This window comes from Annulohypoxylon truncatum (genome assembly GCF_022578515.1).
Source record: "Annulohypoxylon truncatum strain CBS 140777 unplaced genomic scaffold F4807scaffold_15, whole genome shotgun sequence".
Lineage (NCBI taxonomy): Eukaryota > Fungi > Ascomycota > Sordariomycetes > Xylariales > Hypoxylaceae > Annulohypoxylon > Annulohypoxylon truncatum.
The window spans coordinates 623,886-647,858 of NW_025953801.1; the positions used below are offsets into that span (position 1 = coordinate 623,886).

A 23,973-nucleotide genomic window follows, 5' to 3' on the forward strand; every position below is an offset into this window, starting at 1 on the left:
AAATATCCATTTATCCCCACATTCCATTGCCCAATCAAGAGGCGTTTATTGAACCCTATTACATGTTGAACATGCTAGATTAAACTTGTTAACTTGTCACTGACATGTGAACGCCTCATCAGGGGCCAAGATTCAATACGATCGGGTTCATACAAAAACAACGTGACAAATATTGTAAGGGAAGTATGTGCCGTAGGTATGTAATTTTCATCATACCGGTCAGTATCTTCATACGTTCATATGTACTTGGGTATGGGTATCCATACTATGTACAAGGCACCTATACTTAGTTTGTTCAAAACTGCCTATCCAGAAAAAAATAGAACGTAGAAACGCCTGGTGGTACATCAGAACTCTGCCTCTGCATGAACCTTACTTTCCATATGCGCGGCCGTCGCGGCTGTGATTGGTAGGATCATGATATATCTAGGCTCGGCGTTTTCTGCATATCAGCAACTGCTTCTTGCATGATCCTTAGAGTCTCTTGGGCAATCGTTGCACCTTCTGCCCTGGTTTCTGTCCGCCGCTTCATCACTTTGACGATGGTATCTTCCAAAATATCTAGCATGGCTTTTCCGGTGGCCTCGTCTTTGAACTTGGCAACAACTCTCCTAGCAGACTTGAGATATAACATCGTGTACTTGTCTGCAACAAGTTCGCTTTCGAGGATATCATGGCAGAGCTTCCTCATCCCATCCACATCTCGCAGCCTCGCATAGGCAGTGAGCGTGGCTCTAATACTCTGTCTTGAGAAGGCAAGGTTCTTGAATCCATTTTGATTCATCGCGAAAGTGCATAATGAAATTCCCCTCTCGAAATGGCCTACTTCTATAACCATCAAGGCCATTTTTGTAAGGACGTTTGGTTGTACGATGACGTTGACCGCTTCAAATTGGCTGATTAAATTCCGCATATGAAGCAGGAGGTCTTGCGCGTTGGCATGAAGCTGCTCGAGCCGGAGCCTGATAAACGCTGTCACTGCCGAGGTGATGTCGGCACCTTTATCGTACGCAGATCGAATGAGGGCTATCGCATTATCAGAGCCATGCTTGGGGCTTTTCGAGGTTGCTACTACAGCCAAGCGAAGACAGTGCTCGCAAGAGGGCATCCCGGAACTTAGAGCTTGCTTGTAAATCCGCATGGCCGCCGCCGGCCTTCCGGAATGTATTTCCTTATTCATTGCTTCGTAGACGTCTCGCTGATTTGTCACCTTGCCTCTATACGCCAGTTCATTGACTATTGTAGTTCTTGAATGCACTCCTCGGCTCGGGAGTATTCGTCTGCTACCTTTACCGGCGGCGCTGGCCGCTTGATTCATGATTCTCTTCGTCACATCGTCAGTGAGCGATGGTCCAAGCTGCCGCATTTTCGAATAGACTTCTAGTAGTTCGGGGTAAGAAAGCTTGAAAGTGGCCCAACAATTGTAGAGAATCGAATTGCAGACGCCGGGATCCAAGGCAAACCCAGCTTTGCAACAATATTCAAGCCATGATATGAAGCCTGGCATGTCACGACATTCACCGAACTTGTTTGCGACCAACGTGACAGCATAACGGTGCGTGCGCACACCTAGGTCGGCGGTATACTTCGAGACGAAATCTCGAACCTCGGCGGCTGAATGGGTTTGCGCAAAAGTTTTGAGGACCATGACAAAAGCGTCGTCATATTCCTCTTCCTGCCCTTCCTTTAGAGCTTGCATCTCGGTAAAGGCATCAAACACAGCATCCCAATCCCCGGCATTGGCTGCCGCCAAGGTCAGATAACCTCTCAAAGCGACATTGTGAGACATCTCGGGGTATTTTTGGAGGACCAAATCGTAGTATAATCTTGCTTTGCCGATCTCTTTGGCTTTAACGGAGATTTCGACCATCGTGCTATACACACCCTGGGGATGGGATACTTTGTCGATCAAGCCCAAGGACAATACTTCTCCGAATAACTCTTCTACCACCGCAAGATTTTTGGTGCCATGCCAACAAGCTGATAGGGATTTCATGATCCAACTAGTCCGCAAAAGCCCGTCATCTGGGCGGTCCATCCGTGCAAGCGCTTGAAGTACATCTTTAACTCTGCGGCCTTCCAAGGTCTCCACGGCGTTTATGACGCAATTAACCGTCCGGTTGTAGCATGCAACTGTGGGACTCCTCTTAGAGTAATTAAGAAGGAAATATCTAATAACACTCTTATACTCTTTATATTGGTAAAACTCCCGGATGACCCATCCCAAGAACGTGGTCGGATCTTCAGCACAGCCAACGATTTTCCAATATATACGATGTGAGAGGTATATCCGATTTATCGACATATTATAGGTGAATAATTGCCGTCCGATAGTCTCGACTTGCGAAGTATGCATATGGGGTTTGTCTTTCAGCCTGGCCATAAATATATGAGTCGCTGCGGCGATAGCTTCCGAAGGACAACATCCATCCGTATCTTTTTGCTCTAGGTAGTATTCTATAATATTCCAAGGCTCGTGGTTATGAAATTGAGATTCGTTTAGCGGCCCAGCATCAATGGTGGTAGTGAGGACTTTGCTTGCATCATCCCACCTGGACTTTTCCTGACATGCCTTCGAAAGTTGGGCAGAAATAGAAACCCACTCGTCGTCGAATTTTCTAAAGGAGTAATATAACCGACACCCGTCAAAGAATTTCCTAAGAGCTCTATCTAGCCAGTGCTCATCGCTGCTTTCCAGGAGCTCATTGATAGCCGCGACAAATTCATTCTTCGAGTGTGCTTTCTTTTTCTTGGCTGGAGTGAGGCCGTTTTGCGAAGATCCATGAACGTTGATAGATGGGATAACGAGTTTTGTTTTCGATTTTCCTTTTTGGGGGGCACTTCGAGAGGGGGGGTTTTCGGAAGTGTTTTGCGATTCTAGAGGTATCTCGGCCTCTATACTTTGGGCAGAAGGTTGCGTGGAATTCACGAGGGGAAACTCTTCGGCGGATGTAAAGTCCATATATCTGAACGGCTTCTCATGATCTTGAGGCCTAGAGTTATCCTCTTCCGAGATATCGACATATTCGTGTGGTATCGTGGCGGCGGACACCCTTCTATGATAGCGCTTCGCTGCTTTTATTTTTTCCCCGTTCGAAGCGACAGTTTTCAATATGTTTATCCGTCGTCTTCGGTCTTCTACTATCACGCCAATGGCGCACGTGGTTCCAAAAGCAATGCCTCGGAGGGCACGAATCGCGGCCTTCGACGGGACGGGTATGGGAGGTGGCATAGCTTTAAGATGTGTGTTGCCATGTCGAAGAATTGGCCAATATCCTGATTCCCGATGCTTATTCCATAGTCGCATAAAACTAGAGTATGAGGGAGCAGCATCAATACTGCCTATTTAATCTCGCGATCAAGACGAGCTTTAAACAAGGTCGAGGACGTGGTAGTGTGCACTTTCAGGACTTTCATCTGGTGTCTGAGTCGTACCATCAATCGATCGTTGCTGCAATTATTCCATTGTGCAGCGCGGGCAGCGCGGGCTAGCGCGGGTCGGCTGGGGTCGGTCGGCTTACTTAAACCAATAAAAAAAATAAAACCCCCACTTAGCACGATATGACTCCCCGCTTCAGACGCATATGCAATTAACAAGATCATCCTCAATACCTGGACAGCTGAACAATATCTGATAGGTAAACCTGAATTCATAAAAATATCCGTATACAATGTTATGATTCTGGTGTTTTATGTATTGTCCTTGAACCAACCGGAGACTTCTATTTGCCATGGATAATGTCTATTCTTTTTCTCTCCCTACCTTAACCCCCCCTACTATCCTTGAACGCCGCGCAGATGTGTTGAGTTGTTACAATCCCTCATACCCCTTCCCTGCTCTCTCCCTTCGCCGACTCCAAGCTTAAAATACCTCTTCAAGTTACTTAACCCGAGATATCAGATCTCTCTATCGGAAGCCATACCTCTAATTTTCGTAAGATAGTCTGGTATAAGAATAGCATGCAACCGCTTTGTACACTAGTCCAGACGAATCGTGGCCCAACTCCCCTAAACCATCCGCCAATGCCTTCTGTCTTATAAATCAGCCTGAGACCCCTGAATATAGAATCCTCGTCTAATGGAATCGCGCCTGGTCGCGGCGTGTGTGTGGAAGGCGATGAAGTTGAAATAGGACGCTGTTGCTGTTTTTGTGGACGTAAGGACCGAGTTTCTTTTTCTAATGTATCTTTGGGCCCCGACATAGTCTCCTTGGCCGAGCGATCTTTCGGTTTCCCTACAGCCGGAACTGGATCGATCTGTGTCTGCAATCGTGTTTTTACTACGTCAAGGGGACAAGTAAGAACACCGGCGAGTCCTCCGCCAGCAGCTCCGGTGAGAAGTTCTAGTCGAACCCCGATATCCCGGCTCTTCTTATACTGTCGGGCCCAGCTCTGGAATTGTTCATAAAACATGAACTGGAAAGCGGAAAATGGCAGGTCTCGATATAGAGTTGCCTTATACCCGGAGAAGAGCTCCGCAAAGCCCTCCGTTCTAATGATAGTCCTCGCGGCATCTAGAGTTCCACGGTAGTTATATCCGGATTTGAAATGAGGGTTATTGTATCGTCCCTGAAGTTGAAGTCGGGTCTTCAAGACTTCAGAAGGGACATAAACAATCGATGCAGCGAAATCGCCGATAAAGCCTAACTTCATTTCAGTAAAAGGTCCAAATTACATCAGTGATTTTAATAAATACCGGCTGTTAAGTAGGAGACGTGGGACTGGATGCCATAATCTAGCATATGCCGCTTGCTCCATTCATACGTTCCAAAGAAGAGAACGGTGCCCGGGAACGAACCCATCATGGCCGGGAGCCAACCCCCATACAACCCTCGTCGAATTCCTTCCTGTCGCCATATTGTATAATATGAAGATCCTAAAGAAGTATATTTGGGCGGGAAGTGAGGATCTCCTTGCTGTCGGGTTTTGACAGTATCGAGCGAGTGCATCAGCATATCACCAGTGGTCCCACCAAGCCCTCCGGCGACCATGGACTACGAACAGGCGTTAGTCTTGGAAATCTTGCTATTATGCGTCATTGCACCTACGTGGATATAGGGCGGGCGTCCCTCCAATTCCCCATCGTTGGGGGTCATCTTATGACCATACGCCTGGACTGCAAACTTGATATCTGGCAATGAAGATTTGTTCTCCTAAGGTCCATCGTTATAAACAAAACCTGCAGAAGAATTGGGTTGTCCAGCCAGACTGATGAATGTGGTAGACGGCCGTACTTCGCAGTAGATTGGCCCCAACCACAATTTTGCAAATTCCTAAGAGGTATCGTATTGTACGAGGCGATCGCGCCCGAGAGCGATCACCTAACGAACGTTGAAAATTCTGAACGGGGGAAGGTGTTGGGAAATTTTCGACGTATTATTTTAATCTTTTGAAAACTAGTGATATCGGTCATATCGGTGATCGGTTTACGCGCGGTTTACAACGGTCCCGCGAAATCCGCATATCTGGGTCTTATCTCTTATCTGATGTTAGATAAGTCTCTAGCGAGGTAGACTAAGGTAGCGCTTTTTATGGATATATGCATCAGAGCCGATAGAGCACTTTCGTCATAATGAATTACGGCGTTGTGTGTTGATACGCCAGATGATAAGCATGTGTAGAAAGGAGGAAGAAGAAAGGAGAACGAACAATGGTTATGAGGCAATCGTCACATTTTCACTTCCTAATATTCCTTGGAAATTCCCACCACCGTACTCTACCAGCTCTATGCCACGGCCACACGACGTGGGTGACCTTACCAATTATCAGATTCGTCGAAATCGGTCCGTAGGTGTTGCTATCCCTACTCAAGCGCTCGCCTCCATCTCCCTCAACCCAAACATGCCCCATCGGCACTCGGACGATGCTAGAGGGATAAGGACTTCGTGTTCTTATGATGTCACCCTCGAGCCCGACAATCCTTTTCACGGCAACGATGTCCGGGTCAGTAGGTGTCCTATGAGATAGTAAGAGCTCGAGTTAGCGAATAGGACCCCGATAGCCAGGGTTGGTCAGGCCTCGGAAGCCATAGTTCACGCACCAGAAAGTAACGATCATGCCTCGTCGCAACCCATACTGCGCGTTGAGCTTGTAATTGATCACTATATCTTCCCGTGTTGTCTGGTCTTTCTCCGCGTTCAAGAACGGATACATCGAGGGGCCGCTAATCGAAGCCACTTCACCAATGTAATGGTGGAACATGGAGATCACGGGAATCCAAGTTGCGAATGCGAATATGCGATATCCGATTCTACCATAGCGTCCCCGTTCACTTCTGATCCGTGACCATGCCGGCCTAAATGCCATCAGGCATGAATTGATCCAGAAACTGGATCTGGAATAACATTCAAACTCGCTGAGCAAGATGTTTAAGTGTGAAACATTCTTTTGATAATAAGCTAAGAACTGATGGCCCCACCCGTGAAATTTACCCACCCAAGAAGATATCTTGTTAGCTGCATATTCCAAGATAAACTTCTGATAGAAGGCTATGCATATGTCGTTAGTAGCTCGATGCTTTAGGAGTAACCTACATGGATCCGAGCTGATATACCCAGAATTCAACAATCACATATCACGTTTCAAGTCGCAAAAGCATAATTATCGCCAATTTTATTTCATTCCGAAATCACAATGCTCTATTCGCATGCTAGGTACTTTTATGTCCCGTAAAAGTCAAGACCTCCAGGTAGGTACCCTTAACCCTGCCCTAACTGCCCTACCCCCATGCGGTGGAACTGTGGAACTAATTGAAATGCCCCTATTTGAGCCAAACGACAACTTACACGGTCTCGGGAATGTTGTCATCGCTCTCGCTGACGCTCTCATCCCCACTAACTTCCGCGTTCTCACGTTCTCGTTTCTCCATCAATGCTTGCAATTCGGCGTCATCCGAATCTGTGACTGCCTTCGGTTCCATCTTGACGACAAGTTGACCACCCGTGCTCGTGATACTGTTGCGAATATCCACAATGGCCTCCTCCAGTCGCTGGATACCGATGTTCTTGTCCAGACACGTGCTAGTTAAAACGTAGAGAGGGGGGGAGACGAGTCGTACTTTCACTTGGATCTCCGCAGTATTTTGGGCCTCTGCCGTTCTTAAAGCCGCCTTCACGGCGTCGATTCCGTCATACTCGAAGCAGGTGACTTCGATGTCTGCACGAACCTTCGTGGGTTGGGGTGTCAGGCGCTTTCCGATGTACGACTTCAACTCCTCTGCCACCGCCTCGCTTGGGAATGTGATGTCGCTCCATACGTCGGGGTTCCTATAGTTATGGGTAAGTCGAAGGCATGCTACAAGATTGGAAAGGGGGAAGAAAAGGCTGCTTACGTTATGGAGAGCTTGAACGCATCGATAGAGTGACCGTACTTCTTGTTCAAGGGCCAGCCTATACTCTCATACAGAGTCTCGATGGGAACAAGGGTCTTCTCAGCCACATGGCGCATAATGGAGTGAACCATCTTGCTCTTGTTGTACCGTTCTTCGCACTTAACAATGTCCTCCGGAGAAACACGACGCTTCGAGAGATCGATATATCCTAGTGGTAATCAGCATTTCGGCCATGCGCCATTATATCTTCGCTTGCCACACATACCCTTCTCCTTATCGACTCGGAGCACGACCACTACCTCGTTACGACCGACGCGAATCAGCTTTTGGATACTTCGGATACGACGTCTCGAGAGTTCGGATAGCAGGATCATGCCGTCGATGTTATCGTATTCGAGCAGTTTGACATATGCACCCATATCGGCAATCTAAATGGTATATTGTGTTAGGTAAACATGAAATATTAGACAGCGCTGGCTCACGAACCTGCTTGACATTCACCATGACGAAGCTATCGATCTCCGGATACTTCTCCTCGTAAAAGCGACAGTTTGTCAAAGACATCTTGGGCGAGAATAATAACAGGCGACCTCGATATGATTGATTGGAGAAAGCCGATTGTTGGCCCAAGATCGCGCGCTTAGGCGGGGTTGAGATTTCACCGTGTAGGTCGTAAATCCAGTAATTGTTCTTGTCTGGTCTATGAATCTGTAGAACCAAGGTTTTCTAGTGGCGTTGCGAAAATTGTGCGCGTCGTCGTGGTAAACCAAACCGACTGATAAACTATTTTCTTGCTGTGCAAAGCGGGAGTCACAAATTTGCCAATGATCGAAATCTTTATGACCTGAGCGTGGGGTGTGGCACCTAAAGTCTTCCCAGGTTTGGCGGGGTTACAAGGTACGTACGAAATTTGATAGCCACATCACTAGCCACCATCTACCTAGATAAATGCGATACATGCCCAAAATTAGATAGGTACCTAGGTATATTGTGGCTAGAATCGCGGAAGAATTCGTCCGCCGTACCCATAGACCCGTAATCAGAAGCTCCACTGGGCCGGGGTACCTTCAAATTCGACGAGCTCTCCACCAAGCTGCACATGTCTCGGAGTTTTCTCTCCTGAATGTTTTTATATCTACTCGTCGAACCAGCCCAAATGTCTCTGGCGCCGCACATTCACTGGAAACACTTTTCCAGCTTCAGCCAGACGGTAGACAGAGCCTGTACTTGGCTTTTCTATCGTTCAGGAGGATGATTTTCTCGGATATGACCCATATACTGCAGCTATTAAATACAACCTGAATAGACCGTGTATCTCTCACCTCACGTACGGTCATGGATCAGTCCACCACTACCAGCGTCGAGATGGCCGTCTCCCAGGCCGTCTCGAGCATCGCGAATAGCTCTTCAGCTACTATCACGTCTGCCGTTACGCGAGTAGACGATGTTGCTCGCTCTCAGGGTTCCTCTTCGTGGCTCGGGCTCATTGCCCGATTCGTTCTTTTTATACTTCATATCCTCTCGTCAATATTGTACTGGAGTCTTAAACTCACCACAATATCTGTGCCAACGTTGCTTTTCACACTATTCTCTACCACTTGGACAGTGACCATGAATGCTACAACTTTGTATGTATCGTATCTCCTTGGTTCCCCCAATCTCAATATGCTGACATTGAAAATAGGGCTCTGATATTGTTACTCATGGCCTCTGCAGTCACCTGGGTTGTAAGATATCGCTACTTAAACATGTACTCTCGCCTCCCCCCAGAACCACAGCGCAAAGAACCCGAACTAGATCTCTTCCCTGATGGCCACGAGGAAGGGGCCAAACCTGGTCTCACTAATTATTTAGATGAATTCCTAAGTGCTATCAAGATTTTCGGGTACCTAGAGCGTCCTGTGTTTCACGAGTTGACTAGGAGTATGCAGACTAGAAAGCTAATCGCGGGAGAGACGCTGAACCTGGAGGAGGAAAAGGGATTCTGCCTCGTTGTAGATGGGCTTGTGGAGATATTTGTCAAGTCCTCTAACCCTAACCATTCATCCCGATCTTCTGCGCCTCGTGAAAGCTCAATGAACTCTTCTTTCTCCGAAGATGAGCAGTCTATCCCTGGCCAACAACGGTACCAGCTGCTGACCGAAGTCCGAAATGGGAACCCCATGTCATCCCTTTTCTCAATAATGTCACTATTTACGGAAGATGTCAAGCTCAAGCTACCATCTGAAGATGCTCTAGAACCGGGCGGTACCAACGAGCATTCTAGTCATCAACATTTGTCTAGTACTACCTTTGCTCGCCAACACGATATGCCAGTTTTCTTAACTGAAGCTGCGGATCCTGACCGGGCCCATAGAGGGTCCGTAGCGGCCTATGAATCTGAGGTTACAGCACCCTCTTCTCCAAGCCAAACCACTTTACCAAGGATCCCTCCTATTTCCTTGGACGATTCACCAATGCCTCGGAAGCCCCATCGTCCTGTTCCAAAACGGACCGCCACATCTGTTCATCCCGATATTATTGCCAGGGCAACAGTCGATACAACGATTGCGATAATACCTGCAAGTGCATTTCGTCGGTTAATTCGAGTGTACCCCAAAGCCACAGCTCACATAGTTCATGTGATCTTATCTAGATTTCAGCGCGTCACTCTCGCTACTGCATACAACTATCTCGGCTTAACCAACGAGGTTCTTCACACAGAGAAGAATATGATTCATTATACGACTTGCCAACTACCAAACATACTCAGAGGCGACGCTTTGGAACGTTTGAAGGAGAAATTCAAGCAGGAGAGGGAGAGGGCTGGCGAAGAGGAAAGCGGCAAAGGAATTGCTCTGCATAATGCCTCAGCGACGGCTCGCCGTCGTAGTTCGTCGACAAGCCTGCGTAAGGAAGCCGCGTTACAAGCAATGAGCCGCGCGCGCCCTCAGTCCGTAGTGGCTTCTACAATCGTACCCCCACAAGAGCGCTTGTCGATCCACACTCCTAGCCCAGGCGATTTACTGGCTAACGTCCAGATAGCTCGTGGTGGAGGGTCGTCTGGCACCTTAGAGATACCAATCACAGATCACTTCCCGCCATCGGATATATTCCGAAAGGCCGATGCGAGTCCCCTAGGTCAACGTGCTTTCAACCCTTTCTCGACACAGAAGCGAGCTCGTTTGTCAATTGACCCTCGCGAGTCTGTCGACGAGGACAACCTATTCAGAGTATCCGTACTAGAATGCGTTTTCAAGGCCTTGGGCATGAGCAGCGGAGGATCATCGTCCAGAGGTCCGGGATCCACAGAAGGGTCTCCGAGATTAGTTTCCTATGACCAAAGGCGACAGAAGGCCGTCTTCAGCAGCAACGCGTTTGGGTTTATGGACCCTTTTGACGGCGCGACGGACTGGGACGCCGAATCGATGACTTCTGGAGGTATCTCGATGAGTACGCCGAACCCACAGTTTCTTGCCTCGGAGATGAAGCATGACGTCGAAATCGTGTTCTTCCGTCAAGGCTCTGTTTTGGTTGAGCAGGGCGAACGGAGCCCAGGGCTTTACTATGTCATTGATGGGTTTCTCGATATATGTGTTCCTCTAGAAGATTCGGGAAGTAATATCCTAAGCTCTTCGAGCAGGACATCAACTAGCGCAATGCACAGAGCGGAATCCCAGGAAGCTCGGCGGTCGTCACCTCTTGGCCAGGCTAAAGATTCTGCTCGCAACAGAGGTACTCCCAACGGAAAACCGAATACCAAACTAGATCGTCGTCGTGTAGGGCTCGTGAAACCAGGCGGCCTCGCGGGTTATATCGGCACTGTCTCGTCATATAGATCATTCATCGACGTAGTTGCGAAGACGGACGTATATGTTGGCTTCATCCCTCGCTCGACTCTGGAGAAGATCGTAGAGAGATATCCAATCGTGCTCCTGACAATGGCAAAAAGACTGACCAGTCTACTTCCCAAGCTTATCCTTCACATCGACTTTGCCCTTGAGTGGGTGCAAGTCAACGCAGGACAAGTCCTATTCCACAAAGACGAAGAGAGTGAAGCTATCTATCTCGTCCTCAATGGGAGATTGCGTTTAGTAGAAGATCGCAGAGATGGGGGGATGAATGTCCGCGCAGAATTTGGTCAAGGCGACAGTGTTGGTGAACTAGAAGTTATGACCGAGTCCACTCGTTCCGGAACCTTACATGCCATTCGTGCTACGGAGCTCGTTAAATTTCCCCGTACCTTGTTTAACAGCCTTGCTCAGGAGCATCCTAACATCACGATCAAAATCTCAAAGATAATCGCAGCTCGAATGCGATTGCTCGTCGACGATCCATCCAACCTCATGGGTAAAGATGCTACTGCCGGCACATCCATCAACAAGATTTCGTCAACACTAAACATCAGGACCGTAGCCATCCTCCCGGTTAGAGCTGGCATCCCCGTGGTTGAGTTCGGAAACCGCTTGATGAACGCTCTTACGCAAGTTGGCACGCCAAATGGTGCCACGTCCCTCAACCAAGCCGCAATTCTCAGCCATCTCGGCAAACACGCTTTCAACAAAATGGGCAACTTGAAGCTGTCTCATTACCTTGCTGATTTAGAAGAGAAGTACGGGTTGGTTGTTTATGTTGCCGGTAAGTTGTTTTCCCCTTAATACCCTTGCTTCCCCTTGGTATGATGAACAAATTATATCCAGAGCGCCGTCTATGAAGGCATTAAAACTCTAATTTTTTCCTGACCCTAATACACATTTCACTCCTTCAAGTCGAGTTTCTGGTTATTGTACGATTCTAACCTGAATTTCTAGACACGAGTGTGACTTCACCTTGGACCCAAACTTGTATCACGCAAGCCGATTGTATTCTTCTTGTAGGCCTAGCCGAAGGGTCTCCCGAGATAGGCGAATACGAACGATTCATGCTTGGCATGAAGTCAACCGCGCGTAAAACATTAGTTCTCCTTCACGCTGACCGATACTCTCCACCGGGCCTGACAAGAGCTTGGTTGAGAAACCGCGTCTGGATTAATGGTGGTCATTATCATCTCCAGATGGCTTTCGGGGCAAACACGGTCACCTCGCATCCACCGGCCAGAAAGGGTGGACCTACTCTAAAGGAGCGTGTACAGATTCTGCAGGCTGAGATACAGAAGTATACAGTCCAGAAGATACGACAAAGACCTTATTACTCGCCCGACGCTCCCTATAAAGGGGACTTCCAGAGGCTTGCAAGAAGACTTTGTGGCAAGTCAATTGGCCTTGTCCTCGGAGGAGGCGGCGCCCGAGGTATTGCGCAGATTGGTATTATCAAAGCCTTGGAAGAGGCTGGTATTCCCATCGACATCGTCGGAGGCACGTCCATTGGATCGTTCATTGGGGCTCTCTATGCGCGTCATGCTGATATAGTGCCCATGTTTGGTCTAGCTAAGAAATTCGCTGGAAGGATGGCAAGCATGTGGCGCTTCGCGCTGGACCTGACATACCCATCCGCCTCCTACACTACCGGTCATGAATTCAACCGCGGAATCTTTAAGACTTTCGGTAAGCACCAAATTGAAGACTTCTGGCTGGAATACTATTGCAACACTACGAATATCAGCAAGAGCCGACCCGAAATCCACACCAGTGGATATGCGTGGAGATATGTACGAGCGTCTATGTCGTTGGCCGGTTTGCTTCCGCCACTGTGCGATGAAGGCAGTATGCTCTTGGACGGTGGATACATCGACAATCTTACCGTGTCTCACATGAAGTCTCTCGGTGCTTCCGTCATTTTTGCCATCGACGTAGGATCTTTGGACGACAATACACCTCAAGGCTACGGAGATTCTCTCTCGGGCGTTTGGGCATTCTTCAACAGATGGAATCCTTTTTCAAGCATTCCAAACCCTCCTACTTTAGCGGAAATTCAAGCTCGATTAGCCTACGTGTCCAGCGTAGACGCCTTAGAGCGGGCGAAGATGACTCCAGGATGCATATACATGCGCCCACCAATCGACGAATACGGGACTCTAGACTTCGGGAAATTTGATGAGATTTATGGATTAGGCTACAAGTTTGGCAAGGAATTCCTCGACCGCTTGAAGGAAGAAGGCGTGCTTCCGTTAGTCGAGGAGACCGAGGCGAAAAAGGCACTGAGGAGGACGATGGCGCCACGTCGTGCAAGTATATAGGCACTAATAGTAAGGGTAATTCGTAATATCACCGTCGATGTACGTGTCGGCTCGTCACACTGGAACTATACATTATTGGTACATCTCTTAATGGTGATAAGATATGAAAAGCGAAGCGAAGGCCTTTTATTCTGTCTATTATACATACATGGCACATGATATTCGATTGCTCGTGGTGGAGAAGTTAGCAAGGTGGTGGGAAGATCTACATCCTCATAGCGGCATTATTGCATCTTCCGACGACCGCGCTCTCTTTCAGGCTATATAAACAATTTCTCGCAATACTCTTAATTGTAATTATATAAACACATATGCTACCCCGCGTGCTCTTAAGCCATCAACAGACAAGCTATAATTCCAATGAAGAAGGAAAAGTCGAATATCATTGCCACTTTCAATGTTCGGAGTCTTCAGTGCGGTCTAAATCCGCCACAAACCCTGAGAAGCACCAGCGTCTTTCCGGCCGTCTATCGAAGTTGCTGTAGCGATAAAGAACTGGAACTCTCAACTATATTTGATCTTCAGTTTGAATCTTGGAGCCTCTTCTACCAGTACTATAACTCACATTCTCGTCCACGTTTAACACGATAATTCTCGAATTCATCCTCGCAACTATGAAGACTAGAAGGTTCTTAGCAGAGGCTTGCCTAATAGGCACAGCATTTGCCCAGGCTAAATTGAAGATTAGTGAGCTATAATACCTGATGTCTCATCTTAGCTAGTCGTAATGCTAACGTGTAGTCCCAAAGTGCCATTAGGAGATAGTCTGACCGAGCTTACCTGTTGGAGGGCAAAATTATGGAGTGGGCTAAAGGCGGATAACCTGACGGATAGAATTGAATTCGTTGGTTCAATGAATAATACCCTGGAGTGTGATACGGCGGACGAGGAATTCGCAAAGCAGCACCACGAAGGCCATTCGGGATATCTCGCCATTGACATTGCGTACGATCATATCGAAGGATGGATCAACGATACCAAGCCGGATATAGTGACGTTCATGCTAGGCACAGACGACATCGTTCGGGGACGGAGACTAGAAGACGTTGTGGAGGCTTACACGAACATGGTGGAAACGATGAGGAAATATAACGAATATATGAAGATCATCGTAAGATATATCCCGTCTTCTTCTATATAACCTTTTGTCACTAAACTATGTCTTTCAGGTAAACACCGTAGTACCATTACCAGCGAACAGGGAGCCGGTGAATAATCTCAACGGCATGATCCCGGGCTGGGCTCAAGAGCAGAACAAGACCGAATCACCTATTTATGTCAACGATATATACCCATTTCCGGATACGTTCTTGAAAGATGGCATTTATCCCAACGATGAGGGAGAGGAGCAGATAGTTGGGACCTTATACCCGCTGTTGACGTGGATTATCAATTCAAACACGACTAACAATGACACGACGCCAAGTTAGAGTATAGGGGTAGCGGGGATGTAGACGAGATATAACCAGGCTACGAGTTTCGAAAATCCATGCTTCTATAGACTGACTACAGCACAGAATAGAGCAATGTACCAATACGAGTTCGATTTTTTTTTTTTTTTTTACATAAACCTAGACAATAAAGGGAGTGACGGCTGGTTCAAAATAGGCATATGTTCCCTAATAACCTCCTTATTATCCAACAAAGCTATTGATAAAAGCGATCGCGTCGGTCATATATACAGAGCATGCATACCGCATCAAAGGAGATTTTAGGAGCCATCCACCAATCTGCCAAGTTCGTCCATACATACCTACTAACACTGTAGCGCCACCACAACTTATTATCACAAAGCCATTCAAATATTTATCGAATATAATAGCGACCATGTGTAAAGAAGGCGTTGACATCATCTTCTGCACGCTGGGCCAGCACGAGGCCGGCGAGATCGTCAGGCGCCGGTACAAATGTCATGCGGCCGAATCCGTGGGCTTCGGAGACTGCGGCAAGGTAACCCGGGCTAGACCTGGTCATTTCTTTACCCAGTGCGATGCCTGTTTGGCTGATAGGAGAGAGAAGAGGGCTAAGTCAAGAGCAGAGTCAAGAGCAGTCTCAAGGGCAGCCTCGAGACCAACCTCGAGGCTCCCCACTAGGGCCAACACTCCTACCACGAGGCCCGGTACTCCTACCACGAGGGCCGGCACACCTACTACGAAAGCCGACACTCCTACCAAGAAGGCCGAAGCTTCTATCACTGAGGACAGTGACTTGCCTGTCTTGGGCGACGACGATGATGCGCAGAGTACCTATTAAAATATAGCCTACAAATAGGGATAGTTCATTGTAATAATAGAGAAGACGGAAGAGAAAGGGTCAATTGGCTGAGAATGTAAAACTTGTCGAGAGACAAAAAGGGGACTGGCTTGTCTAGACAGTAAAAGTTATAAATACATTATATCGGACCTTTATCAATTTATTCAATTTCTTTCTTGATCACCATAGTTTCTTTTCGGCTTTGTCTTCTGTTAGTAAGGATCCTCGAATATCTACTAAAAATTGTAGGATCCGTACCATGTAATTGTCTGTAATATGAGGGGTATGTTCATTACGTGAGTGCACTCTGAGGTGGTTTTGTACCTATTGAATTCGAAGCTGCTTAACTCTAGATAGCCCCTAATTGATGGATAGTAGGTGAGTGGCGAATATCTTGCTCGTTGCAAGAAATATCCAGTTTGATAGGTACCTCCTTTAAAGTTCACACTTGCGATGAAGAGGATCTAGGACATTCTGCCATTGCCCTGCCAAGCTATGTCATTGGACGACGCCAGCAAATGACGATATAATGACCGACTTTGTACGTACTTTTCAAATCACAACAGGGCGACAGGGCAGTTAGAGGAAACTTTAACCTGATAATGACAATTATGATGTCGTGGATTCCGAGACTTCATAAATACCTCCCGTTTGTGCCACGGCAAAAGATTTCGAATGTTTCAAAGTCCTCTATATCTCTCCAACACATCAAACTTAGAAGAAAACACTCGACAGTAAAGAAACAGAATACTCATAAACAAAATGGAGGAACTACCACCAACTCTTAGAACCGAGTGCCACGTACCGGATTATATGTTGTCGGGCGAGATTCCCTTGATGATCAAGTTCGATAACTCGGAAGATTGCACGAGACATCACGTTGACGCTGCGAACTTCGTGAGCAGCTAAACTGACAAACTCGAGTCGACGCAGCCCGGCAGAGAACAGCAACAATGCTGGCTTCAGCTGGTAGCCGGGCTATCATTTTTTGTAGAGTGAACTCAATCGGATATCTCCATCATTCGCTCAAATGGAATCAAGATGTCGAGTAACATATGTATGTACGTGTCTGATATACAACGTAGTGTAATTTATCTAACTTGGGTGTTCAGACGGACAATTGCATCTCAGCTTCGAATGTTGTGCTTGTCTATTTGGATCGCCTCGCATGACGCTCGCTTCACAAACATGGACACAATGCTCCGGGGTCGAAGCGGTGATAGGTCATGTGGTTTGACGGGTATCCGTTATTCAAGTATCACGACATGACGGCAGGGTATCGGTCTGTTGTTGGTTGGCGATGTTTCTCTTACTAAGGTTGCCATCGCAGCCGTCGTCATAATTTTGGGAATTCGATGAATGAAGGACGGGGGGAATCTTGAGGGTCCGACTTTTGAGTGACAGCAAGGCGCCAAACCGAATCGAGATTAGGGGCATCCCTGGACATCCCTGGGCATCCCTAACACGGCCCTTCCTGTGTTTCCGAGTGTCGGGAATGACATCATAACTTCCCAGCCAGGGTAATCGTCTCGACCCCTGATCCTTCGCCTTTCGCAAAGTTCCGTCCAATTCCCTCATCGAAAGGCGCCGCATCTTACTGATTCGATGATGGCATCCCGCAAATGTCCACGTACATCGGGCTTGATTGGGTTGCTACCGTGTACTGCGCGTACCCGTTAGACCCCTTGCACTCGTTTGTATCACGATCCCGTCGTCAGTCGGCATATAGGTATCCAGGTATATAATTTGGGGCAAGTCCGTCCACCCGCAAATGTATCTACATTACATTAGCCATTACATATAGCTAAATATCCACATACAATCTACGCGTTATTCTATTTATCACATACCATATTCTGAAAATACACAAGTCAGACGAAGTGATTATACATATACCTACTGATATATATATCCTTCTTGTCTAAATCTACTTGCAAACCTACATCAGACATCAGCCTACAAGTAAAAAGCAAAACCATGGGAAAACTCAACACTGCCGACCCGCGCAACCTCCTCCCCTCGCGGGCGCACCCGGAACACCGCTCCCACCGCAAGGAGCTCGAGAAAGAGCACCCGTTCGATTGGACCGGGCCGCTGGTCCTCGGCATGCTCGGCATCGGGCTAGCCTGGGATATCGAGAAACAAGTCAAGAAGCGCGAGGAGCGCAAGGACAAGGAAGAACAGCAGCCGAGTAATAGGGGAAAGGGGGACGAGGAACGCCGCCGTCGTAGGCGAGAGCATCAGCAGCAGCAGCAGCACGATCGCGACGACGCTTCTTCCACCCGGGACAACAGAGAAAATCGGAGCCGGAGCAGTCACGCCGGCAGGAGCGATCGGGGGAGCGATCGTAGCGTGGCGAAGGATACGGTGGATCTGGAGAGGGGCAGAAGAGGCCGCCGCGACCGTGGAATGTCGGTGGATGTCGGCCGCAGGGAGGATCCGAGGTATATCGAGGACGACTCGTACTACGAGCAGTCGAGGTACGATAGGGGGCCCTACGATGACGGCCAGAAATATCAAGATCGTGACTACCAATACCACGGCGGGAGAAGTCGTCGCGATTCGTGGTAGTTGATGGCCCTCTTTCTCTTCTTCGAAACTTACGATATACCCTCGTTACGACTTACACTGAACACGATCCGACTTTTATTTTCATATTGAGCATAGTTCATCAAGGGCATTATTGCAGATATGGAAGGTGGCGCATAGCAAATAGCATGAGAGAACATTGTGGAAACATTGGAAACATCGCGGTTAAATAGGGAATATGGCAACATTTAGCAATAGGAGTATGGTCATCTATAAGAGCCTACATCGAAAAAAGGCTACTACAACACCTCACCGTCGACGCCATCAGGTGTCACTAAGCAACTATATCACCTATATCATTTATATTTAAGCATATTATGAGTAATGAATGAATGATCCCCATCTAGACTTCAACTATGGCGCGACCCATCCAACATACATCATTATCTATAATAAAACCTTCTCAGCTGCTTCAGCCAGTATCTGGAAATGCTTCTGAACGTGATGCTCCTCTACTAACGGCGTGGCGGGATTATGCCTAATAGCAAACACCCCGCCGACAACAGTACTCGACAAGAAAATGCGCCCTTCCTCCACCACACGATCATACAACGCCTTCGTCAACCCATTCACCTCCTCTAGCTTGCTTTCCCCCTCCCCTTTTCCTTTAACCTTGAAAACCGTCAGCGCGAACCGCGGGCCCGTGACGATCTCAAACAGATCCGGCCTGGACTTGACCAGCGCGGCAAACGTCTCCGCCAGACCGATATGCTTCCGGACGTGCTTGCGCAGCCCTTCGATCCCGTAGCTGCGCACGACGAACCAGACCTTGAGGGAGCGGAACCTGCGGCCAAACGGGATCTGCCAGTCGCGGTAGTCGGTCACGAGCCCCGAGTCCGTGTGCTGGTTCTTGAGGATGGCGAGCGACACGCTCAGCGCGTCCGTCAGGTGCCTCCTGTCGCGCACCCACACGGTGCTGCAGTCGAAGTTGACGAGGAGCCACTTATGCAGGTTCGTGTTATAACTATGGAACTTGTCGAACTGCCGAGCCAGGTGCTGGTACTCGGGACAGATCAGCGCGGCCCCGGCGTACGCCGCGTCCACGTGCACCCAGATCTCCCCTTTTCCGGGCGGAGCCAGCTCGGCCAGGACGGAGGCGATGCCGTCCATGTCGTCCACGGCGCAGGTGTCCGTCGTGCCGAGCGTGGCGGTCAGGTAGAAGGGCTCGAGGCCCTTGGCGCGCAGCTCGCGGACGACGCGGCCCAGCTCGGAGCCCATCATGCGGTACCCGTCCTCGGCGTGCACGGGGACGGCGCGGAAGCGCACGCCGGCGATCTGGGCAGCTTTCTTGGTGGCGCTGTGGGTTGCCGCGCTGCCCAGGGCGACGAGCTTGCTGCGGCGGATGGCGATCGCGTCCTCGCGCTCCTCCTCGTCGGCGATGTGGGAGGTGGCCTCGCGCAGGTACTTGTCCCTGGCGGCGACGAGGACGGTGGCGATGGCCTCGGAGGCGGTGCCGTGGATGACGCCGCCGCCGTTGGTGGGGCCCGTGGAGAGGTAGCACGGGGGAAGCCCGAAGGCTTTGGCTAGCCAGTCGAGCACGATGGTCTCGAGCTCCGTCACGGCCGGGCTGCAGATCCAATTAAATGCGGCGCCGGTAAAGGCCGTGGAGTACATTTCTCCGAGCATGGCTGGGAAACTGCTAGAGGAGGGGAACCAGGCTAGGAAATTTGGCGATTGCCTGTGATCTGTTAATTATTCAAGTTCCCCTTTTAATAGAAAAGGAGGGATTCAGACCAATGCGTTAGACCAGGAACTATCTTGGCCTCTAAGTCTTTCTGGATATCAGCCCAGGCCTCCCCATTCTGAGGTGCCTCCTCGGGCAAGAGTTTTCTCAAATATCCCGGCTCAACATTTGACACTACACGTCGTTCCTCAATTGTGTCATAATACTTGACAACTACAACAAGTGAGGTTAATGGCAATCACTAAAGTCTCTCAAAATGTGACGAGACTTACTGTCGTCGATAGACGAGATGGCCGCTTCTCGGAATTGCTTGGAGTCCATAGCAGCCAATTTATTCTAATTGGATTTCTGTTCTGAGAAGACAATTTGAGATGAAGTTTTTGAATAAACGATAGTCACCAGGGTCTCAAGGCATGAATGCTTTCAAATTATATTAATATGAAGAGCTAGGAGAACATCCTCTTTTTATATATTTTTACTTTTATCCTGATACAAATCGGCAACCTTCGCTCTTTACAGATTTACGACTCCGCTCCACCTTCCGCAAATACATGTACCTACTAGCTGTATCTAGGTACGTAGCACGCAATAAATCGAACGACCAATTCTTACATAAACCACCTACCTAGGTAGGTAATTTACGTAGCGGGCGTCAGCAGCTTCCATCTCGGAGGGCGTAACAATGGCATGAAAAGTCAATGTGTCAATAACTTGTCTCCTTTCAACTTTTCAGCCCGTCAGACCAAAAAGAGTCGGAATATGGATTGCACATGTAATAAAAGAAGAGAATCCGAAATTCCGAATCTTAGTAGTTTCTGAAATTACATTTTCCCAAGTATTTGTTTGCCAAAGCGGAACCAAGTGCGACCACTTAGCTCTCCACTAAAAAGAGGAACTGATTGGGGCTAAGATATATACTACCATAAACCCGGTTGTTTCCATCAAGCATTTGCTGAAGGGGAAGGCCTCTATGGTTTCGTGGTGTAGTTGGTTATCACGTCAGTCTAACACACTGAAGGTCTCCAGTTCGAGCCTGGACGAAATCATTACTTTTACTTTTCACTCTTATAGTTTATGCTGTGGTTTCATTTCAAAATGATCTTTTTTTCCTGCTTTTTGCCCTGGTTTTGTGGAAAAGGCTGTTCTTTTTTCTTCTACCATAATCATAGCATGTATTCATGAATTGAAATTTTAACACTCTAGTAAACAAGATACCATAAAATCGGTATCACTGAATTTGATGGAGCCGGTATAGGTATAAGCATACCTAGGTAGATTTAAACGAGCCTTGACATTTTCATGTTAGCACCACAAGGATTTATATCGTAGGTATGCTTTTAGTCGAGACTTCAAAGATCCAAATGCTGTTCTCTGTGTACTTATAGCTTACGATCTAAACCTCTCACCCCATTCCCTATAATGCTCTAACATATCCGCCGTGACCAACCTCGGTGTCTTCTCAATCGCCTTGATTAGAACCTCCATCGCAGGCGCCATCTCATCCTCCGCATCCCAGAACGCCTTGTCGCAAATCCTCGCAACTTCAGCGCCTGAGTAGCCTTCCGTACGTCTCGCCAACTCTGCAGCATCCACATCAATCGGAAAGCCGAGCTCTCTCGCCTTGGCGGTGAAGATGGCCTCTCTTGCCTTGGCATCCGGCAATGGGACGTAGATGAGCTCGTCGAAGCGGCCGGGCCTTCGCAACGCCGAGTCTAGAAGCTCGGGCTTGTTAGTAGCGGCGAGTACGAACACCTCGCCAATGCGTTCGAACCCATCCATTTCCGTCAACAGCGTGGTGAGGGCTTGGACGCCGCCGCTACTACTACCACTGCCACCACCAGAGCCCGAGCGCGACCCTGCGATCGAGTCGAACTCGTCGAAGAATATGATGCTGGGACTGGCTTCGCGGGCGCGCTTGAACAGGTTGCGGATGGAGCGCTCGGTCTCGCCCACGTACATGTTGAGCAGCTCGCCACCCTTGACGGCGAAGAAGTTGAAGTCCGACTCTGTGGCCATGGCCTGCGCCGTCATGGTCTTGGAGCAGCCGGGAGGGCCGTAGAGGAGCACGCCTTTTGGCGGTTTCGACATCTTCGCACGAGGGCCCGTGGGGTGTCGAAGCACTCTTTGAAGCGCAACTTTGACCTCCTCGTATCCGCCAATGTCGCTCCAGCGCACGGTGGGCGGCTTGAGATTTATGTCGTGCATAGCGGTAGGCCGCACTTCCTGAAGTCCCTTCACCACGTCATCCCACGTTAAGGGGTGTGTTTTGGAGGGGCTTCCAACTCGTTTCCTCCATGCCTTGGTAGCCCGGTAGAGGACTTTGCGCAGATCTGCGCCTGTATACGCGTGTGTACGGTCGCCAAGGTCTGACACGTATTGATCAAATACATCAGCAGAAAAAGTCGGCTTGTGGTGCTTTATGATCTCTTTCCGACCTTGCGCGTCCGGAACGGGGAGCGCGATATGCTCTTCAAACCGACCAGGTCGTTGAAGGGCATGAGGAATATCATTTAGATAGTCGAGACAGGTAGCAACTACTAAAACATGAGGCCTCCTATTTTGTTGACGTGCCTTATTTGTTAGAGCATCAAGCCCCTCGCCGATAGTCTCAACCATAACCTGTCGGTTTGACTGATCTTTTCCTATCAATTTCGTTATATCATCGATTAAGATGATGGTTGGACTACGCTGCTCGAGCGCTGTTTTAAAGTAAGTCTGAATTGTCGAATACTTATCGTTATAAGCGACTCGAACAACTCTACCCCAGTTCGTAGCCGCAATATGGTCAAGTAGCATTGATTTTCCCGTCCCATGGCTTCCATGGACTATAATTCCACATGAATAAGTTGGTGTCGTGTATCCTTCAAACTCAACATCGAAATCGTTGAAGAATTCATTAAGTTCGTTTATTTGACGCTGCATGGCTGGGAGTGGTTTAACTCCTAACTTACCCCCAGTACTCTTTGCATCGTCATTGGAAAATTCGACAATGGTAGTTCCAGGAGCGTATTTCGCAACACAATCCGTTCTGCCATTCACAGACGTAACTACGAATGAGCGTCTCGACCCGTTCAAGACAATTTCTTCAAACGATATTTCGGGTAAGATGAATTCAGCTACCTCTACATACAGTCAGATTGAATTGTACATGGTGGGATTGCAAAATATAACAAGAATATGTTCGAAAATAAACAAGGATATAAATTATTTATCCACGCCCAACACTAACACAAGTTGCAATTCAGGGGTAGTTATTATAAATGAGAGATAAAGCCTCCATTATTCAAAGTTACAAATATGAGAAAGGACCATAGTGTAGCTCACCTAATCGGCTTTCTAGATGATATTGCCATCTTGTCTGTTCCGAAGAAGGCAGTGGAACTGAATCGGGGGTTGTTTCTCTCATAATAACAACGCCAGCGTCAGGAACGGGCCCATTGCCAGGAGTCACCCTAGCTATCTGGCCAAGCTCTACACCGGCTAGCTTTTGAAAGACTCGACTAATAGAGATTATGTTGTTGGCAACATTCTTGTCGGGAGCCGGCCAAGCAACTGCTTCCAGTCGAACGGGACCATCTGTCTCAACGTTGCAGAGATGTGCTGTGGTAAAGCCGCCTTGGGCGAAGGTTGTCGGATGAATGAAGATTTTAGCAGCATTCTTGTATGTTGGGTTCTTTTGGTTTGCAACATCCTGCGGCTGAAGCCGTATTTTGAAATCGTCTCTTCCCATTGTTGTTGGTTTATAAGTTCAAGCAAATCTTCGGCGATGTCTTGATTTGGGTATATGCAAATTTCATCGATATCCAGGCGGCTCGTTATAAGCAAAAAGACTCTTATAATTACGACTGGCTTTGATATTGAAGCTTGTAGTAATATCGCTCATTATAGATGCCGAGAATATAGATTTCTTTTCAAAGCTAAAAGTCTATAAATCGAGATATCAGACTTCTCATATGGATGTATC

The 23,973-nt window shown here is 48.2% G+C and overlaps 8 protein-coding genes and 1 non-coding gene across 9 annotated transcripts; 4 read left to right on the forward strand and 5 right to left on the reverse strand.

The window, feature by feature from the left end:
* Positions 1-5: 5 nt before the first annotated feature.
* On the reverse strand, positions 6-3,463 carry F4807DRAFT_425306 (uncharacterized protein). The gene has a single exon (XM_047997954.1). The coding sequence runs from the start codon at positions 3,305-3,307 to the stop codon at positions 416-418; it is 2,892 nt and encodes a 963-aa protein (XP_047854525.1). The 5' UTR covers positions 3,308-3,463; the 3' UTR covers positions 6-415.
* A 421-nt stretch (positions 3,464-3,884) lies between these two features.
* Positions 3,885-7,893, reverse strand: F4807DRAFT_460294 (mitochondrial carrier; the record flags this gene model as incomplete). The annotated part of the gene is made up of 9 exons (XM_048001505.1): positions 3,885-4,642; positions 4,696-4,993; positions 5,048-5,152; positions 5,715-5,955; positions 6,040-6,294; positions 6,785-7,264; positions 7,330-7,537; positions 7,595-7,757; positions 7,816-7,893. The coding sequence occupies 9 exons, from the start codon at positions 7,891-7,893 to the stop codon at positions 3,885-3,887; spliced, it is 2,586 nt and encodes an 861-aa protein (XP_047854526.1).
* Positions 7,894-8,414: 521 nt separating this feature from the next.
* Positions 8,415-13,836, forward strand: F4807DRAFT_425319 (lysophospholipase NTE1). Its single transcript, XM_047997955.1, has 3 exons — positions 8,415-8,957; positions 9,014-11,946; positions 12,120-13,836. The coding sequence occupies exons 1-3, from the start codon at positions 8,665-8,667 to the stop codon at positions 13,481-13,483; spliced, it is 4,590 nt and encodes a 1,529-aa protein (XP_047854527.1). The 5' UTR covers positions 8,415-8,664; the 3' UTR covers positions 13,484-13,836.
* On the forward strand, positions 13,837-15,077 carry F4807DRAFT_425320 (carbohydrate esterase family 3 protein). The gene is made up of 3 exons (XM_047997956.1): positions 13,837-14,170; positions 14,233-14,594; positions 14,653-15,077. The coding sequence occupies exons 1-3, from the start codon at positions 14,098-14,100 to the stop codon at positions 14,911-14,913; spliced, it is 696 nt and encodes a 231-aa protein (XP_047854528.1). The 5' UTR covers positions 13,837-14,097; the 3' UTR covers positions 14,914-15,077.
* A 2,444-nt stretch (positions 15,078-17,521) lies between these two features.
* On the forward strand, positions 17,522-18,522 carry F4807DRAFT_81725 (uncharacterized protein). Its single transcript, XM_048003524.1, has one exon. It carries the CDS (start codon positions 17,714-17,716, stop codon positions 18,305-18,307), a length of 594 nt encoding a protein of 197 aa, XP_047854529.1. The 5' UTR covers positions 17,522-17,713; the 3' UTR covers positions 18,308-18,522.
* Positions 18,523-18,622: 100 nt separating this feature from the next.
* On the reverse strand, positions 18,623-20,550 carry F4807DRAFT_425325 (pyridoxal phosphate-dependent transferase). The gene is made up of 3 exons (XM_047997957.1): positions 20,282-20,550; positions 20,060-20,222; positions 18,623-20,003 (listed from the first exon to the last, which is right to left on the reverse strand). The coding sequence occupies exons 1-3, from the start codon at positions 20,328-20,330 to the stop codon at positions 18,713-18,715; spliced, it is 1,503 nt and encodes a 500-aa protein (XP_047854530.1). The 5' UTR covers positions 20,331-20,550; the 3' UTR covers positions 18,623-18,712.
* Positions 20,551-20,966: 416 nt separating this feature from the next.
* Positions 20,967-23,088, reverse strand: F4807DRAFT_425327 (P-loop containing nucleoside triphosphate hydrolase protein). The gene has a single exon (XM_047997958.1). The coding sequence runs from the start codon at positions 22,929-22,931 to the stop codon at positions 21,396-21,398; it is 1,536 nt and encodes a 511-aa protein (XP_047854531.1). The 5' UTR covers positions 22,932-23,088; the 3' UTR covers positions 20,967-21,395.
* On the forward strand, positions 20,982-21,055 carry F4807DRAFT_t77. Its single transcript has one exon. It is a non-coding gene; the product is annotated as a tRNA-Val (tRNA).
* On the reverse strand, positions 23,089-23,967 carry F4807DRAFT_425329 (uncharacterized protein). Its single transcript, XM_047997959.1, has one exon. It carries the CDS (start codon positions 23,737-23,739, stop codon positions 23,299-23,301), a length of 441 nt encoding a protein of 146 aa, XP_047854532.1. The 5' UTR covers positions 23,740-23,967; the 3' UTR covers positions 23,089-23,298.
* Positions 23,968-23,973: the final 6 nt, after the last annotated feature.